This window comes from Peromyscus californicus, unplaced genomic scaffold (genome assembly GCF_007827085.1).
Source record: "Peromyscus californicus insignis strain IS unplaced genomic scaffold, ASM782708v3 Scaffold_11__1_contigs__length_118956290, whole genome shotgun sequence".
NCBI classification, from domain to species: domain Eukaryota; kingdom Metazoa; phylum Chordata; class Mammalia; order Rodentia; family Cricetidae; genus Peromyscus; species Peromyscus californicus.
This window is the reverse complement of record NW_026294402.1, coordinates 68561631-68581522: the sequence shown is the minus strand read 5'-3', so window position 1 is coordinate 68581522 and position 19892 is coordinate 68561631. Positions and strand designations below refer to the sequence as shown.

Below are 19892 nucleotides of genomic sequence, written 5' to 3'. Positions count from 1 at the left end.
TGAAAACAATCATCAGTTAATATGAGAAATTTCTCAAGGTTAAAACCCATTGTTCCTTCAAGTATTTTCATAATGGCACTTTGCTTTTCCTCCAGAATTCTGAATATCTGCATTTTTAAGTGACCTGTCTCCATGTACCTCACTAGGGAGAGAGTCACATCTGAAACTCATCATATTTCAGATCTTGAAATACAATCTTACTTTCTACTTTTTGGAAGTTTCCTTGTGACTGAAAATGAACCTTATCACCTGTTCCACATTCAAAGTAATTTTTTAAAATTGCAGCCATCTTTGGAAAAGGATAAAAAGATTTAAATATATCCTAACCTCCCTTCTTTGAAAAATCTATTTTATAAGCAGGAATTAACACTTTAACATTGCAAAAATGACTACGTAGTATGTTTTTAAAACTTTTTATCGTATGAGTTTGATGCACTGACACGATGAATTTAATCATTTTCACCCCTCCATTACTCGCTTTCACCACCCTCTCTCTCCTGCTGGAACCCTTCTTCTCAACAAGCCCCCTCCTACTGTCACGTCTTCATTTCGTGCGTGGTCCACTGAGTTTAATTAGGGTTTCTTGTCTGAGTGTAGATGGGAGGTTATTTACTGGAGCACAGTATCTCATCAGTGCCTATACCACTGGAGAAAATGGCACCCTAAGGATGAATAAAAGTGTGTGGCTCCCTAGGATGGATAGCAGAATATTTCTAAATCTTCTGTTTTTCAGAAGGCTCTGTGATAAAAACATTTTTTCAAAAGAACGTTTAGGAATACTCTAGAATATTTTTAACTTCGGTATGACCCACCTCCTGCTTTTAATTCTTTTCACAGTAAGCCTGGTTTATTAATTTCCCCATTGGAGGTCCAATATCAGCAACTTGACCCACTCCTGTTTCCTATTTAACCAGGAAAACTTTCCCGCCGGCAACAGTGAGAGACTGCAGGACCTGAAGTCCACTGTGGACCTGCTGACCAGCATCACCTTCTTCAGGATGAAGGTATCTCATCTCATTCCCACAATGTCTTGGTGACCTCAGGACACATTTGTCCCTTGACAGAGCTTTGTTTATCCTGTTCCTGACCAGTACTGTCCAACTCCAGGCAGTAGTCCCAGGCTACGTGACTTTTTCAACTCAGGGTCTATCAAAGAAGCAAGTTTCCTGGTCACTTCACACTGATTGAATGCGTCAGAATTAAATTCACATTAAATCTATCTTAACAGATGTTTTCTTAGTTACAAGACACTTTAAAAAGTTGCAAAGAATGATAAGTGAAAGCAGAGTTACCTGTAAGTGTTACCTGGGATGGTTCTGTTAACTTTTCACTGTAGGAGAAGAGCTGACTCCTATTCACCCAATGGTGCCAGCCCAGTGTCAGCCATGGCAATGCTTGCATGAGAATTGGTCACATGATTCTTTGGTGCAGTTGGTTATGTTCTATTAAACTCTGTAGGCATTTCTGGTTAGATATAGCCCTTCTTTAATACCAAATTCTGGACAGTCATAATTTAGGGCAACAGTGCATTTATATTAAGCCTTTCAAACACAGCTCACTAGGATAAAGACTTAATTTTTTTTCTTTGAAATAGAGTATTGTGAGACTTGATCAGCAAGTTCTGAGACAGCAAACAAAACAAAGCACTAAAAAAATAGTATTTTATAATAGAAAGCAAAAGCATGATATATTGGTGATGATTAGTTTCTTTAATGTCACTTAGCTTCTAATATCAGGACCCACTGGTGACTGGAGTAAACAGAATTTATGTCTGTTCTGATCTGCTGGTACCGGTGTACAGAGACTGCTAGTGAGACCTAGCTAAGGTTTGGTGGGAAAGCTGACTCAGGTGAGCAAGTGATGGCCTCCACTGCAGGGGGATGAGAAAGTGGGAGGAACAAGAGAACCACTCCAGTGAGAGGCATCTGCCCATGTGCCCGTGTCCTTCCCATCATGGCTACCAACTGATGACTCTACTGTTTACTTCACCAGTAAAAGGAACAAGGGAAAGAGAATATCCTCAAGTGACTATGACGTAGCCCTACCAGCTGCCCTATCTGCATGTTATTTATACTCTTCTGTCTTTTGTATTATTGACTGTCACCTAGAGTCTGTTTTCTAGAATTGATGGCCTCCCCGACCTTTGCAACTGATTCCCTTCCTCATAGGCACTAACACATTGGCTAGATCCTTCCTCATGCTGCTGAATCATCAGCTTCCCTCCTCCTACTGTTTATGCTCTATTATCAATTATACTTTTAATTTCTTTAAAACATGGAGAGGCTAATGAGATGGCTCATCAGTAAACAACACTTTCTGCTCTGAGCTCTTTTCCCAGCACCCACATGGTGGCTCACAGCCACCTGTAACCCCAGTTCCAGAGGATCTGATGCCCTCTTTCACAAAGGATCTGGCTTTTGTGAAAACTGCACACATGTGGTACATAGAATATATCCATGCAAACATATCATACATTAATAAATCTTTAAAACACTGCTTGACCTCACTTACCCCAGTTCCAAAACTCTTCAAAATTTTTCTTTCCTTCTATTATTTTTTTTCCTTCGGGAGATTGTAATTTAATTACAACATCTCTCCCTTCCCTTTTCTCCCTCCTAACCCTCCCATATACCCTTTCTTCCCTTCCTGCTCTCTTTCAAATTCATGGCATCTTTCTTTTTTGTTATTGATTTTGTGTGTGTGTGTTTGTGTATGTGTGTGTATATATGTATGTGTGTGTGTGTGTGTGTGTGTGTGTGTGTGTGTGTGTGTGTGTGACCCTAAATATAACCTGCTCAGTCTGTGTAATGCTACCAGTATGTATGTTTTTAGGACTAATGGTTGGGCACTGGACGACCAATTGATGTGTTCCCTAGGAACAACCATGTCTCCTGTTCCCACCTTTCCTCACTTGTCTATAGTTCTTTATACTGGGTTGAGACCTTGTGGACTTTTTTCCCTCTAGTTTGACATGCTCATTGATATCATCCCTATTCAGTTCATGTTTGGGCAGTCATGATGGTAAGACTTTATAGGAGTAGCTTCTGATATTACTAAGAGACACAAACTCACAGAAAACTCCCTGGTCCTCTGGCTCTTATAATCATTCTACCCATTCTTCCAAAGTGTTCCCTAAGCCTTAGGTATGGGAGTGTTTTGTAGATGTATGGGAATGGGCTCTGCAATCTGCATTTTGATTGGTTGTGATTTTCTGCAATGGTCTCTTCTGTTGCAAAGAGAAATTTCCTTGATGAAGAGTGAAGACTACACTCTTCTGTGAGTGTAAGGACAAATGTTTATAGATTGTTGTTAAGGATTATACCAATTTAGAAAATTAGTGGTTGTAGATTCTCATCCAATAACCATGACTTCATTAGCCCTGAATAGTTAGCTAGGTTTCCCATACCAGGCATGCTCTCCCTCTTGTTGAGTGGGTCGTAAGTCCAATTAGAGAGCTCTTGGTTAGTGCCAAGGTATTGTCTTCTGATTTTCTTTTGTTCCCATTATAGAGAGTAAAAAATCATCCTTTTCAATATGTAGTTCTAGTAATTCTGAGAAATGTGTAGTTGCATAGACACAATGGCAATATGTCACAGAGTAGCTCCATGCGCCCATGAAAATTCCCTGTGCCGCCCCTTTGCATTCAATCCCTCTCCACCACTGCTGGCAGGTACTTGCATAGAGGATTTCCCTTCCCAGAAGGCCATGCGAGTGGCATCATACACTGTGTAATGTAATATCTTGGTGATCCATCCATGTTCTTCATGAATCAACTGTCTGCTACTCCTGTTACTGAGTAGTGATTATGTGTTATGGATAGACCACAGGTTGTTTACTCATTCACTAAAGGATGGACATTTTGGCTGTTCTCAGTTTGTATCGATTACAAATGAAACATAAATAATTTGTATGCATGCTTGTTTGGACACACATTTTTACCCTCTTTTGTAAAATCCCCAGCCACAGCGTATGCTGTGTCCATCTGTTCTAGGGCTTAGTGAAGCTTTTATGTGTTCCCTATCTAACTGCTTGTCTGTATCTTATTTTCTAACGGGAGTGAAGTTGCATCTTATTGTAGACTTTAAATTTCTCATTTTTCATAAAAAACAAACTGCTAAAGGTACTAAAGAGAGACAGGGGTGGTCTTTGCATTTTTAGGCATGATAGCTTAAAATACATTTATTGAAAATATTTTCTTTCTCCACTGATATTTTTCTTTGTACTATTGTAAACGATCAATTAAATGGTATACTTTAAAAAAAAATCTATACATCTACCAGCACCATACTGCCTTGATTATTGATGCTTTATGGAGAATCTTAAAATACGCATTCTGTGCCATTTTCTTCTTTGACCCTAGAGGTTAGGTGGTGTAAGGTAGTGTTGAGATCTTTGCTGAACTTGCATTTTCTATAAAGGCCGACTGGTGGTGAAGAGCTGCTTTCCTGTTCTGTTAAACCCTCTTCCATCTTGATCAATTGGAAGGCTCTTACAGTACTCTCTGTGCAGTTCTCCCATTCCCCTTCACCCTCTTACCTTCGGACTTCATCGTGCTCTCTCTCTGCTCTCTGCTCTTCCTGGTGCATCAAGCTTCCCAGCTTCTCGCCATTGCTTTGTTTTCTTCTCCCCATGCGTTGTCATGCAATGTGTCTAACTTTTGTTTGATCGTTACCTCTAGAATTTAGGCCTTGAATGAAAGGACTTTCTTGTTCGTCCCTCTGCTTGCTCATTATGGTATTGCTGCTGTCAGGCACACAGTGATGGCTTTGCAATCGTCACTTGATGAAATGGAGCTGAGAAATGTTGTTCCTGGTCATGCGAAGTGCTTCTGTTTGGATGTTTGCAACCATGAATATTTTCAGGTTGCTATCTCAGAAAGCTAAATGAGTGTGTGTGTGTGTGTGTGTGTGTGTGTGTGTGTGTCGTATTATATATAAGTGATTATATATTCACTATAAATACATGTATATATTCTCATCCCTTTCATAAAGGATTTTACATTCATGATTGAGGGGCAAGGTGGGCACGTGTGTGGCGGTCAGAGGGGAGCTTGCAGGACTCGGTTGTCTTTTGTCTTACTCCACTGTGGGTTCCAGGGGTTGAACTCAGGTCATCAGGCTAGGCAACAGGTTCTCTTACCCACTTAGCCATTTCACCTGCCTTACTTCAAAGATTTCTCAGGCCGTGATTTTTAAACCTAGACTTATATAGTACTTGAATAAAGTTTAAATGGTTTCATGGGTTTGTAGCATTCTCTTGTGCTTAAGAAAATGATTTGTCTATCAGGTTCTGGAGCTGCAGAGCCCACCAAAGGCCAGCGCGGTAGTGAAGGACTGTGTCAGGGCCTGTCTGGATTCTACATACAAGTATATCTTCGACAATTGCCACGAACTCTATTCTCAGCTGATAGACCCGGTAAGAGGAGATGTGGGGGCCTTATGGTCGCTGCCATTCTGTTTCTGATGTCTGTTTCAATACTTTTAGAATAGCAGAAAATGGAGAAGTATGCTCATTTAATTTCACATTAACCACAGGTTGGAGAATTCCCATCCCGCGTCTTCACATTTGAACATCATTTCCCTGTGTTTGAGCTAATTCATTCTTCACAATAGCTTTGTGTGGCAAAGGCAGATATTATTGTTCCTGTTTTTCAGGTGCATAATTGCGTTTAGAAGAATTAAATGTCTTGCTCCAGTTCACAGAATAGGTAGCAATTCCTCTGAGGGAAACCCAACATTAGGCCAATATGGCATTAAGTGGAAATGTATTCCACTCTTCTCTGTTTGTTTTTCTTCTACTACATTTAGTAAATATCTAGAGAAAAAGAAACAAAGCTCCCTTTGAAAATTCAGATGCTGGGGCTGGGGCTGCTTGCCTACCATGCTTAAAGCCATGAGTTTGATCCCCAACCGTGCATAAGCCTAGCATAGTAGCTCAAACCAGACATTTGGAGGATAGAGGCAGGAAGGTCAACAGTTCAAGGTCATTCTTATCTGCATAGTATGTTCAAGGCTAATTGGGGTTACATGTGACTTTGTGCCCCTAAAGTAAGGAAAAGGAAGGACAGGAAATTATTCAATTGTGCAAACAGTGACATCATATTTTTTGGGGGAAAAAAGTCTCCGTCAAAGGTGTCCTCTTCTGTATTACTCTCTAAGCCTTAGACTCCTCTTTCCTTCCCAGAAATGAGAAGACCCTTTATGTAATTCTTTTACAGAGCTAAAAGTGTAGATATTACAGCAGTGGTATTGTCAAATCTTTACTTAGCAGTTAAGGTCACAAGATAAATAATTTGATGGCACAGACTATAACCACCACCAGAGAAGGTGGAATTCTGCAGCTGTTGTCCATCAATGAATTATCCATGTGCAGTATAGCATGTCACACATAACAGGCGCTCTGCAAATGGCAGGAGCTGCAGGTCTGAGTCTTATTTGTAAATGCACACAAGTTAAAATCCAAAGACTGATTTCAATGTGTGTGTTTTGATGCTTACACATTGCCATTGGTGGAGCAGAGCCTCAGATGGCGTTTTCTCCTCTCTAAAATAGACAGAATGCCTTTCCTGTCTGCTTCAGAGTTGGATTATAAAACCAAGACATGCTGCCAAGTCCTTAGAAAGTAGAAATCAGTGCAAAAGTATCAGTAATGACAAATACTTAAAAACATACAGCGTAGACAAACAGCGTAGAAGCCAATGAAAGACTCTTAATATGATATTTTTGTTAAAACACAGACCTAAGTTAAAAGGCAAATGTGAAATTTGAAACAATGTGATTAGGAGCTCAGAGCCAACTGAAGAAGTCCTGCATGGTTAAGTATGATATATTTTATTCTAAAATTTACCATTTAAAACCTTCCAGTAACTACAGATACTGTTGCCTTAATTAACTTGAATTGATTTATGGGAATAAATATTATATATAGATATAGATACCTCAAAAATAAAGAGTCTTTAATTTATGAGCATCAGTCGTGGTATGAAGGACATGATGATGTTACATGGATAAATGGAGAGTCAATGCTAGACACACGTTCTTAGAAAAGCCTTAGGTTTAGTGGCAGATTTCTTCTACAGAGCCCCTTCAGAACAGTGTTGAAGAGAAAGCCTAAGGTACACAAGTAACAAATTATCAAATGGCCTACCAAATATAAAGCTAGCTTGCCTGTGACCCGTTAAGTGGAGTCTATCCACACTGTAATTGGTGGGTGGCAGAAGAGGGCAGGTAGGCAGCAGGATCCCTTGCTCCAATCTCTACATGCATCTTTTGGAAAACTAGAGGAAAACAGAATCTCAGGGAGAAATGAGTTGGTCCCTTTCTCTAATTCCCTGGCTGCTTTTGTTTTTCTCAGATATTCTACATGATGGCTCTCTTCTGTTTCCTTCCCATTCCTCAAATGTCTTATTGAAAATTACATCCTGATATATTGCTTTCTTTTTTTAAAAAAAAAAATCTATCTTTTAGATACTTTGTTTGCTTGATTGACTTTTTTTCAAGCAGAGGGATGGTTAAAAATGGCCAAGGAAAAGCAATCCAGATTACATAGGAAAATTGCTTCTGAGTTTCATCCTATGTAGAGAAAAGTGTTTAAAGCCATTAGTAAATTCACAGATATGCAATAATCAACTCTTTGGCTTTTGTTATGTACCAGACACTATAAAAATAAGGGAAAGAGAAATAAATAATAAATAAGACAAGCACAGTCACCATCATCATGGGCTTACAGTCTAGCAGGGGGGATAGACAACAAAGCCATAATTACACCAATAACTAAAAGAGTGTCAGATTCCAGGGAAGGAAACACATGACGTAATGATAAAATACATAAAAGGAGGAGCCACTGGACCCTGGTGTATGGGGCAAGTTAATTTACTACAACTGCTACTGCTGGACGCATGTCTGTAGGAAGACTGGGATTGAACACAGAAAATGACTAAGCATTGCACTGCCCTCATTCGAGACTGCAGTGTGGGGGCTGGAGAGATGGCTCGGTGCCGGAGAGCACTGTTCCTCTTGCAGAACCTAGTCATTCACAACCATCTGTAATTCCAGTTCTGTGGGACCCAAGGCCTTCTTCCAGCCTTTTTGAGCACTGCACTCACATGATGGACACACATACACATAAGCGAATCTTTTTAAAATGTCACAGCTTGGTAGGACCTACCCATCAAGTCGAGCCCTGTGATTGGACTCAAGTTACTCACAACCTCCTAAAACTATCTTTCCTATGTTACCAATCGCATAGACTTGCCCTAAGCCACTCAGTCCTCTAACCTCACTTAGGTTCCCCAAAGCCTTTGGCACCCTTGACCACTGCACACTTCTTAAAACACTGTCTATTCTAAGTGGCCAGTCACCATCTACTTACTTACTCCTATCTCACCGGCTGTTCCCCTTTGAGGTTTTTGTCACAATCCTTTGTCACCAAGGATTTTGAATGTCATAGCCCCCTGCCCAGTTTTTTGCCCTTGCCTCTAGCTATACATAGTGACTCAGGGCAGAATGGCAAACACCCAACCAGTCTACAGAATTCCTGAAGGATACCAACTTGTTGACAAACAGGCATTGGATGTAGGCTAGGAAGTAGAATCTTGAACATTTCTTTCATTTTGTAGGTAACTCCCATGAGACCTAGATGAGAGCAGGTTATCCTGCCTTGCTCCACACAGAACCCGATCCCTTATTTATCTAGCACTAGAGATAGCCTAGGAAGCGCTGAAGCTTTGAGAGGAGACCTGTTTGAACTCAAAGTGAAGTTCACATCATTAGGAAGCAACTGAGTCTGGGGCAAATCCCACTAAGCTTTGATTTCTTTGTATATGAAGAGGGGATAATGTTAATTCCACTTGATACCAAAATTGTGAGAACTGAATGGGGTAGTGTTTGTGAGTCGCCTTGCTCACAGATGCCCAGGAGGTCACCCTGTGATTCATTCCAACAACACCTGCCTTGTTCTTGAATTAAAATTAGGGATAGTTCTTGACAGTAACAGGTACCAAAAGGGAAACTTTGGCTCAGTACTTTCCTTATGGCACCTCATAGTTCTATAGGGGCGACATTTACAACACACGAAATCCAGTTTTCTGGGCCCACCTGGCTCCCTCTGCAACGTGAAGGCTGTAACTCCCCATCTGTTCACAGTGAATCTTTCAGGTATTTGGAAGCACTGAAATGTGTTCTGTAATTAAGCTTGGCACCAGAGTTCTATCGAGATCGCCACTTCTGCAAATGTGCCTTGCTGCCCTCTCCTCTCCAGTGACTTCACTTCTGGCACAGGTCCCTTTTATAACTGGTCACAGTAGCAAGGTTGCACAAGCCAAGCCATCATCCTCCTGCACAGGGGAATCTCCACTTCTGCCCTCACTCAAGGAAAGCAGGATGAACAACCCATAGTTTTACATAAAATTATCACAGTCGGGGCTGGAGAGGTGGCTAAAGGCTTAAGAGCACTTACTGCCCTTGCAGAGGACGGGAGTTCAATTCCCAGTAGTCACATAGGGAGGCTCCAAACCACCTGTAAGTCCACTCCAGGGGATCTGAGGGCCTCTTCTGGCCTCTGCAGACACTGCATTCACACATGCACATATACACAAACATACACAATTTAAAATAAAAGTAGAATTTGAAGATCATGACAATATTTATCTCTTCCTGTGCATCCTTTCAGAAAGATTACATTTAATTAGACATATTTATATATACATTGTCCTAGTTAATGCAATTGGTGCCATACTATGAAATAATGTACTGAGCCTTATTTCATTTTCTATGACTTTGAGGTGGTCTCATAATTAATGCACAAGCATATTCTTATATTTCATATCTTCATAGCATGACACTGAAAGGACACTTCACAGTTTATTTAACTTGTCCCTGTTGATGGAAATTCCAATTATTCAAATTATGTAACAGTATTTAAAACAATGCTGGGAACATATATAATTTTGTAACTTATAAAAGAAAATGTTTCTCTTAGAAGTCTAAGAGATGTAGTTGATTGATGGGAAACAGGTTTTACAATTTTGAAAGGTATCAGCAAATTACCCTCCAAGGAGGTTTTCAAGTATTCTGGGCACTGCAGTAATCTACAGCAGGGTCTTTCATCTATCTACAGAGTGGCCATATAGAGTTCCACTGAAGCTCTTGTCTCAGGCCATCTGGCTGCTCTAAAAAATAGATTGCATGATTAATAAGTCAAACAGTTTTACAGTTTTATTTTTCATCATTCTGGAGGCCAAAAAGGCCCAGATTGTGATTCTAGCAGGTTCAGTGTCTAGTGGGACTCGCTCTTTCCTCCCCAGGCTTTACCTTCTTGCCATGCCTCTCTTGGCAGACCAAAGCTGTACCTGCTCCCTTCATAAGAACACTGTCTCATTTATGAGGGCAATAGCTACTAAGCTTGATTACTGCCCTGAAGGCTCTGATTCTTAATGCTTTCTCATTTGATTTTAGTTCCAATGTGTGAATGAATTCTGATGAACACTAACATTAGCACATAACATAGTGGTTGTTTTGATTTTTCTCAATTTGATAGATGTGGAAAATGCAAAAAAATCTGATGGGAGATATATATATATATATATATATATATATATATACATATATATATATATATTTATCTTATTATTGATGTTTAAACATGTTCCATATGTAAAATCTCTAATACTTGATCAAAGTTTATGACATTTTTTATCAGTAGGATTTTACTCTATAGTAAAGAAATTGGATCTTTGTTCTGATAAGAACTATGATTAGAATTTCTTTAAATTATATTATCAAAGATTTTTATTGTTTTGTGCCATCAGCTGTATAAACACATAGCTTATTTCAAAGTTATATCATGGTGAGAACTGCCATCCCCACTGTAAGATTACTTTGAAAACCTGGTCACATTTTTCTGTCTGTAATGTATGCTTGTAGACCTTCTTAATGCTCAAATGTCTGACTTATCGAGAAGTTATTCTGGTATGGAGTGTGATGAAGACATTGCCTTAACATAATGTTTCATTGAAAGTTTGGAAACAAAAGCATGAATTATAGAAGAGAATTAAATCAACAAATAACATTTCTGCCTTGCCTTCCATCCATCCTAAAATATAGCCTAGAGAACAGTGGAAAGATTTTCTTGTTTTCTTCCACCATCCTGAAGGCCTTTCTGCAAACTGGCTTCATGAAATATTAAACTTGAAAATAGTTGTAAAGCTCAGCATTAGGAATAAAGTGGTTTTCTCAATTCTAACCTTACCCTTGACATCCTTTTTAAGAAGGAAAGAGGCGATCATTGTTTTAGAAGTATAAAATCCTACATACTTTTTGTACATTGATAAATTTTAAATGGTAGGACAGAAATTAAAAGTTCTCACTTAATTCATTTGTGGGGGGAAAAACAAAACCTCAGACAAATAAACTAATTGGCAAGTGTAAAAATTTTAGGAGATAATCAGTTGAGATGCTAATCACTGAAAAAGCCAGGAAGAAGTCTGTGGGAATGATTCTTCGGTGGACTATCTCAGAGCCTGTGCACATCCCCCTTGCTCTTAGAACTGTATTTCTTACAGGAATTGTGCTGTCTTTTTTAAAAGAATATTGTTATTCCTGTATTGACTTTTCCCAAAAACTATGCAGTCTTAGCTGTAGCAATGGTAGTGGGTCCCAAGATGCCTTAGTTTTAAAGTAAAAAATAAGCATAAAGAGGTTTTATAGTCAATTAGCACACTAGACTCTTCTCATAATTCACTCAAATCCTGACATTTGACCAAGGGAAGGCAAGGTACTAAGGGTAGATGACGACATGCAAGGAGATACATTAGTCAATATTAAGCTAGGGTTGTAAATGTGCACCTACATCACCACCCTCTTTATGTGTCCCACAAATGTGCCTATCTGTGCAGTTAGTCCCTGGGGTTCTTCTTCCTGTTCCATGTGAGCATTAGACTAGACACTCTTTGGGCCAGAGCAATCAATTCACTCACCTTCCAAGTTCATTTCCTATTGCATTGTTTGCAAAGTGGAGTCAGGGGTCCACTGCATCAGCAGGTCCTGGAGATTGTTTAGCAAAGCACATCCTCAAGCCCCACCCAGAAGCTCCTGAAGCAGAAGGTTTGGAGGATAGGGCCCAACAAGCCCTGGAGGAGATTCCATCATTGTTTGAAAATCATGGATCTACTGTGTGACTCAGAGAGAAGTAAAGGGGGCAGCTATAATAACAGATGGAAAATGTCCTGGGAGAGAAGAGATAAGATGCATGGGAGCTCAGAGAGTCACAAATGCTGTGTCAGAAGGCTTCCTAATGTTTTCCAAGAAGACATACAATGTGTAATTACATAAGAAGGATATATTGTGAATGGCTGATGGCTAAGGTCCAGACAAAGTATTTGAAATAAATGCACCACCTCAGACTTGTGAGAGGGTCTGATGCACCCAGAAAGCACATCTGGGCAGCTGTTACCAATCTCAAAGCTGAAATGACCATGAGCCCCAGCAGGAACAAAGGTGTCACATCCCATTTGACACAAGTAACAAGAGCAGTGAATTCTGTGAGGACTGCAACATGGGGGTCCCCTCTCCTGACAGATAAGGCCAGGAAGTGAAGCAGACATGTAGGAGGCCGAGTTAAGTAGTTTGGATCTGTCCTGAAAGAACAGTGGAGCCTCTAGGAATTTCAAATGGGAGCTTTGCGTGACCAGATTCACATTTATAAAGATGGAGCCGACAGCAGGAGAGACTAATTTGGAGGGGCAAGATTGGGAGCGTGGAGAGCAGCTCACAGGCTAGTTGGGTGATCTTACTCCATTACGGGTTCTAATAGAACCCGATTTAGATGATTTGTTTATTCCCGAATAATTCATTTAAAAAACTCTGTCAGAGCTCTGTGGTGTGTGTTAGGGCACGCTAATGTATGCAGAAGATAAACATCTCAACTCTGAGATGTTTGGGGATCCTTGGCAACTATGAGTATTGATGGAATGGAGGATGAAAATAAGCTATTTTGAGGATATTTAAAAATCCAAAAACAATCATATATTTGTGTTGAAGCAAGTTAAAATTAATGTTTTTTTTTTCATTTGGGCTGAAATTATGTCAATTTGGCACAGATGCTTTATCTCTTTATGCTAACTAGAAATGCCAGTCGGACCTTTGTTATCAGTGAGAAAAAGAGCCTTTTGCTTAACTGATACAATAGAAAATTAAAAAAAAAAATGGGACCCAGTGGGAGAAAATAAACACAGGTATCTTTGTTGTTAAAGACTCCAGAAGTGGCACATTATCTGTTAGTGATGTAACAGACTCGAGTGAATTAGGTGACCACCCAAGTTTCACTAGAAAAAAATTACCCAAAATGAAAAAAAAAATGAATTTCATGAAAATAGTTCAATTTTTAATATAAAAGTCATATTTATTTGTAAGTAATTGTACTGAGAGCCCTCTGGCCTTGTAATCTAGCAATTCAGTCAGTGTTCTTTTTTTTCCCTGGACACAGGGGGCCTGTGGGGTTTAGTGACATTCTATACAATTTCAAATTCAATTCAGTATCAAGTGTCAGGGGCTTTTGTAATTTGATTGAGCTGATGGCAGTTCATGCTTTCAGTGAGGGACAATAAGATTTCAATTTAATAATTCTTCACATGGGACCAAGCCCATATGAATCTAAAGCAAACACTTAAAACTTTGGTGGAAAATGTGGTTCTACATTTGTTTCATGCCCATCCACCAAGGAAGAGATACATGCCTGATTATACTTACTCTATGTGCTCATTAAGAGGCTTCACAGGCCTTCATCAATATAATGGATGTTCAGAAAATGCTAATAACACACTTAGCTTCTCACTGACGGATAGTTAGTTACGTGGAGCAGGAAACCATGAATGAGTATAGTTGTAGCATGGTAGAGCTAGTGCCACTGGACAGCAATACAATTCAGCAGGGTTGTAACCACTGTGCAGACTCCTCCGTGACACACACTGATACTGACCCTCACACGCACTGTGCCCAGGGAAGCAATACAAATTGGATTGCAAGGGCTCCACTTACCATCCTTTTGAATTTCCTCAACTTCACTCTCCAGAAAAGGCCCTTTCCAGAGAACCAACAGCCTATCTCAGATCTGAAGAAGTGCAGAACATGCCTATGGAATGCCCCCAGTCTCTTGCTGACTTCATCGGGTGTAGACTCCACTCTGAGGTCCTTCACTCTGGATCATGCTTCCTCTTCATAATTCTTGCTCATTGTACCACTTAGAAGTGTTTTCCATTCCATGGTACCTAGGGGGAAATCTGTTTCTCTGCTATAATCCATGACTCTGTGTTGGGAGAGACTTCCCCTCTTCAGTGACTTTAGTATATATTATTATATGTGTTTATGTGCATATGTGTGCATATTTGAGGGCAATGCCTGTAGAGGCCAGAAGAGGGTGTCAGAGCCCCAGATGTGAGAGCCTGATGTGAATGCTGGGAACTGGACTCAGGTCTTCACATCCTCTTAACTCCTGAGCCATCTCTCCAGGCGCTAGAATTACTTATTTAATTTACCTACGTCTGTAGTGTACATTGGGCATCTTCCCTCTGCCCTGCCCTTCTCTCGTCTTACCCACTCCCATGAGTCACCCTTGTTCTCCTAGAAAGTGTCACATTTACTTTATATCTTATATGCATACAAGATTTTATGTATACATGTGATGATATTTTGTCCCCCAATATATTGTGCCCCCTAATAAACATATTTGGGGTCAGAGAACAGAACAGCCACTAGATAGACATAGAGGCCAGAAAATGGTGGCACAGACACCTTTAATCCTAGCATTCCAGAGGCAGAGATCCATCTGGATCTCTGGAGTTCAAAGCCACACTGGAAACAGCCAGGCATGGTGACACACGCCTTTAATCCCAGGAAATGATGGCAGGAAGCAGAAAGGTATATAAGTCAAGAGGACTAGGAACGAAGTTTGTTAGCTTTTAAGCTTTTAGCAGCAGTTTAGCTGAGATCCATTTGGATGAGGACACAGAGGCTTCCAATCTGAGGAAACAAGATCAGCTAAGGAATTGGCAAGGTGAGGTGAGCTGTGGCTTGTTCTGTTTCTCTGATCTTTCAGTGTTCACCCCACTACCTGGCTCCCAGGTTTGTTTTTAGTAAGACCTTCTAACAATTAATGCTACACACACACACACACACACACACACACACACACACACACACACACACACACTCACACACACACTTATTCTAAGATTAGCCAACTGTGGTGGCCCACACCTTCAATTCCAGCACTCAGGAAGCAGAAGTTAGCAGATCTCTGTGAGTTTGAAGCCAGCCTGTTTTACAGAATGATTTCCAGGATATCCAGGGCTACACAGAGAAACCCTGTCTCAAAAAATAAAAAAATAAAATAAAAAATAAAAACTGAAACATAATAAAATCTAGAATTAACCTTTTTAGGTGCAGTTGAGATATAGAAATGCAAAACAGACATAGATACATATAGACACACACATCCCATGCATCCCAATGAATTTGAATGTCAGTCCTATGAGTCTATCACCACCACTTTGAAACTTTCCCTTTTATTTACCCACATTTATTTATCTTACATTTGCAAGATATCCTGTGTATTCCATAGGAATCTCGACTAGATCAATGACCATGTTAACTTGTGATTTACCACATCACCCATGGCTCCTAGGAGATTTGAACTTTGTAACCAAAGCACCTGAGTCTTTCTAGTTAGTCTTCAGATGACAAACTCCCTACCTAGGCTTCCCATTGGCCAACCCCAGGGAAAATCCTGACCCCGGAAATAACCCATGTTGGGAAGACTATGGAAATGTCCTTGAGAATTCCCTGGTTACACTGTGTTTTTCCTGGGGACTTAGTGCTTGTACCATGCATCTTCATCACTGGTAGAAGAATATACTGGGTTTTGAAAGGGATACAATTGCCTATCTAGGAGATACTTGCAACTAAGTGGGTTTGTTGTTGTTGTTGATGATGATGATGATTGTTTGTTTGCTTTTTAGCTTTGTAGTATGGGGAACTTTGTGATTATGTCATTGTTCCAATGCACACAATTTTCAGTCCTACCCATGTGGGTCATTCCAGTCCTATTTTATTAATGACTCCCTTTAAAATTAAGCATCTCTTTCCCAGATACAAGGGGCTTTAATTTGATTTTAAAAGCATCTGGCTTGTTGTAATTATGCTGCTGTTCAGAATTAGCTGCTGGGGCCACATGTGCTGTTCTGATGCTGCCTTTCCACCCTGTGGATAGCGGATTCTCTTCCATGCCACTGCAGAATGTCACAAAGAGGCCAGCGGCTTAGCATGCTGACGTCTACCTCCCCGAGATTTCTCTCGTGACTTTAGCAAGGTGGATTTTAATCCTGCTTTGTATTTCGCCTGAGATTTACTCTTCTAGCCCTATTTCAAATCCCCAGGATGAAAAGGCATCTTTGTCCAAAAGCATTTTATTTCTTTATGTCATAAGAATATGCACACTGATGCACAGAATTGCATATGTATACCCTATACCTTGTACATTGAATTAAGCATAGTATTCCTTTAACATACTTGTTTATCTGTGGGAGGTGGAGGTGTGTGCACACCACAGTGCACATATGAAGCTCAGGGGACAACTTGTAGGAATCGATTCTCTCCTTCCACCATGTGGGTCCCTGGGACTGAATTCAAGCTGTCAGGGCTTCACAGCAAATGACTTTCTTTACCTCTTGAGTCATTTCACCGGGCCTGACTGTGGGTTTTGTTGAGATACATATTTGTCAATGACGGAATGGTATCTATTAAATAACTTCATAAGTGTTTGACTCAGGATATTGGTTATAATTGAGAAATTTGGGATTGGCTAGAAGAAAGGAATCTGACACAGCAAGGGAAGGAGCTTCTTGCCAACCTTTCTCCTAAATAATGTCTAAGCACTGAGTGTTTTGTTATAACAACAGGCCTATGTGTTCCCAAATATCCTGGCAGGAAAGCCATAGAGAGCATCTTTCTTGTTTTTCTGAGAAGTGTCTGTTCAGTTTTAAAATATATTTAGATGTCTCTGGCCTGGGTGCTTAAAATACATCTGACCATCTAGTGGATGTAAGATTCTACTGTCCCTGTTGGAACAGAGCAGCGCACTACTCCATGAGACCCAGCTGGATCCTGGATTCTTGGCTCTCCCAGCTGTATCTTTTCATAGGGAAATCTCAATGCCTATCAACAAAGCTCGGGGGAAGCATGACCCTATAATTTACAAAGTTGAATTATGTACAAGGGAACCTGTTAATGGCATTACTGTTTATATATTCAGGTCCATTTGTATTAAAATTGCTTCTCAGAACCTGTCAGATCAGAAAGAACCGGACAACCAGCTAGGCCAAGCCTCACACACTTTATAGTCTGAGCAATCCAGAAAGTTCTTTCACTACCATGCTCATGGTTCTCAATCTTGCCTATCCTTAAGCTCAACATACCACCTTTCCTATAACAACTGCCTGATAGATGCAACAGTGGGTAATTTTCCCAACTCTGCTTGGTATTTTGCTCTTCTTCATGATGTTATTTTTGTACGTCAAATTACTGTTATTTTGCTCATGTTATTATATGTTTTCTAGAACACCTCAGCTCACCTGTTACGTGACAGGTGTTTGTTTAAAGCGAGCATTTGAGTCTGCTTTGTCTTTGAAAAATCTCTTTCCTCCTATTGTTCATACAGTGTCTTGCATAGGGTATCTGCTCAGTAAACGTGAGGTAGAATGCATGAAGATTAACTCTTTGTCAGCTCAGCTTCTATAGTAACTAAGCAAATGACTCAACAGATGGCATCCTTAGAAATGGTGCTCTTACCCTTACCGTCACCCTGGAGTCCCTTTGAGTGCTAGTCCCAGTTAAGATCAGGGCATCTGTCCTTACAGGGAACACTGATTCAAGTCAGGTCCATGCAATAGAACCATGCATGATGCTGGAGAAAATGTACCCCTGCCCTGTCCAATACCATGGCCACTAGCCACCTGCAGCTAGTGAGCACTCGAGTCAGTACTAGGAAAAAACGAAAGAATGAATATTTCTAAAATCCTGTTTAATTTGAATAACCACATTTGACTAGTGGCTCGTGGTACTGTGTTAGAAAACACAGTTAGAAAATCTGGAGCTCAGAGCAGCAGATGACACTCACGCTGTGCTGAATAAAAATGTACCTGGACTGAAACAGTAGGAGCAAAGTCTACCAGGCTAAAACTCTCAGAGCTGTGTGAGTGCATAGCCAAGCCTAAACTCTGTAGTCAAGGGAGTTTGCCTTATTCAACCTGATCCTGGCCTTGCATTTGGGTAAATACTAACCCATGATTTCTTACTATTGGGATTTCACCTTGTGTTGAGGCATGGGTGACCCTAGGGCACCATGACTGACTTTTCAAGTCCAGCATTATCTATTGAATGGATTGCTGTGGATGATTGATTGATAAATAAGATGCTGATTGGCCAGTAGCCAGGCAGGAAGTATAGGCGGGACAAAGAGAAAGGAGAAGTCTGGGAAGTGGAAGGCTGAGGGGAGGAGATGCCAGCCTGTCATCCAGGGAGCAGCATGTAAAGGCAACAGGTAAAGCCAGGAACATGTGGCGACACATAGATTAACAGAAATGGGCTGAGTTAAAGTGTAAGAGCTAGTCAGTGGTAGGCCTGAGCTAATGGCCGAGCAGTTTAATTAATATGAGCTTCTGAGTGATTATTTTATAAGCAGTTGTGGGGTCCGTGGGGCTGGGTAGGACCGGAGAAAACTCCAGCTACAACGGATTGTTCTGAAGTCTGATGGAATGTCCACTTTGCTATTGTGGGAGTAGAATTGTCTTCTTTCTCTTCCCTTTTTCTTAAATAATGTCTTAAGAATCCAATGGTCTTTCTGTAACCAAATCAAATGTCCCCTCCTCTATGAAGGGACTTCTAGCACTTTCTGTATTCATTTCTCCTGACTGGCCTGCATTTAAACAGTGGGTCTAAAACACTGGGACCTAAACACCTTATTCAACTTTTCCACATCTAAGCTTATTCCTCCCTCCCTCAACACAGTGATGCTAACATCTAACCCACGTCCACCTTCTTCATAGCTGTAGATGGAGTGGCTGCTCAGTTCTCAGTACTCATAGGATGTGCAGAGGTTCCATTCAGCAAAGGAGAGTTGTCCCTTGTTTTGTGAAATAGACCCAGATAAACAAATGCACAGTTGTGGAGAGGGGCTGTTAGGAGTGTGAGGCTCTTGTTTCAGTTTGAGGCAGAATTGATGCTCAGTAAATGTTAACTTTAGGATTATCCTCTCTATCATTATTAAGCTGCAGAATCCATCTCATAAAAGAAAATGAGCTCATTAGCATGCCATTGTTCTCTTAAGCAATGGTAAAACTGCTCGTGACTGTTAATTAGGGGAAAACATTAGAATTGCTTCTGTTAGGCAGGGATTAGCTCATGTGTACATGAAAAGATCCTCCAGAACTGCAAAGAATGTGAAAGAATGAGTTCTCTCTAGTCACCACCACAAATAAACTTGAACATCCCTGTGTTTTTGCATCTATAAGTAGAATGACACAGATTTTGTTGTTGTTGTTGTTAAGGTTCTGTTAGATAAAGAAAAGTTGAATAGGCACCTGTTGAATGATTCAACATCCTTTCTCAATTTCATTTGGACACTGCTAGGGTTGAACTGCTGTTACTTAGGATAAGGTTAATTTGGAAATTTTATTATCAGCCAAGTATCACCTTTGCTGACTCCTTCTCCCTTTATGCCTCTGTACTGCAATCCAGCATGAGGTCCACATTTCCTAACTGCATTGGCAATTTACTGGTCCTCTGGATCACTATTCCCCATGTGACACTCAACTCCTAAGTAATGTTTCCAGCACTAGTAAG

At 40.4% G+C, this 19892-nt stretch overlaps 1 protein-coding gene across 1 annotated transcript in view; it reads left to right on the top strand.

The window, feature by feature from the left end:
- Window positions 1-19892, top strand: part of Unc13c (unc-13 homolog C) — a 413338-nt gene that overhangs the window by 225322 nt on the left and 168124 nt on the right. The window contains exons 15-16 of the mRNA XM_052714363.1: window positions 915-1004; window positions 5287-5415. Coding sequence (XP_052570323.1) covers window positions 915-1004; window positions 5287-5415 — 219 coding nt within the window. The remainder of the gene's footprint in view (window positions 1-914; window positions 1005-5286; window positions 5416-19892) is intronic.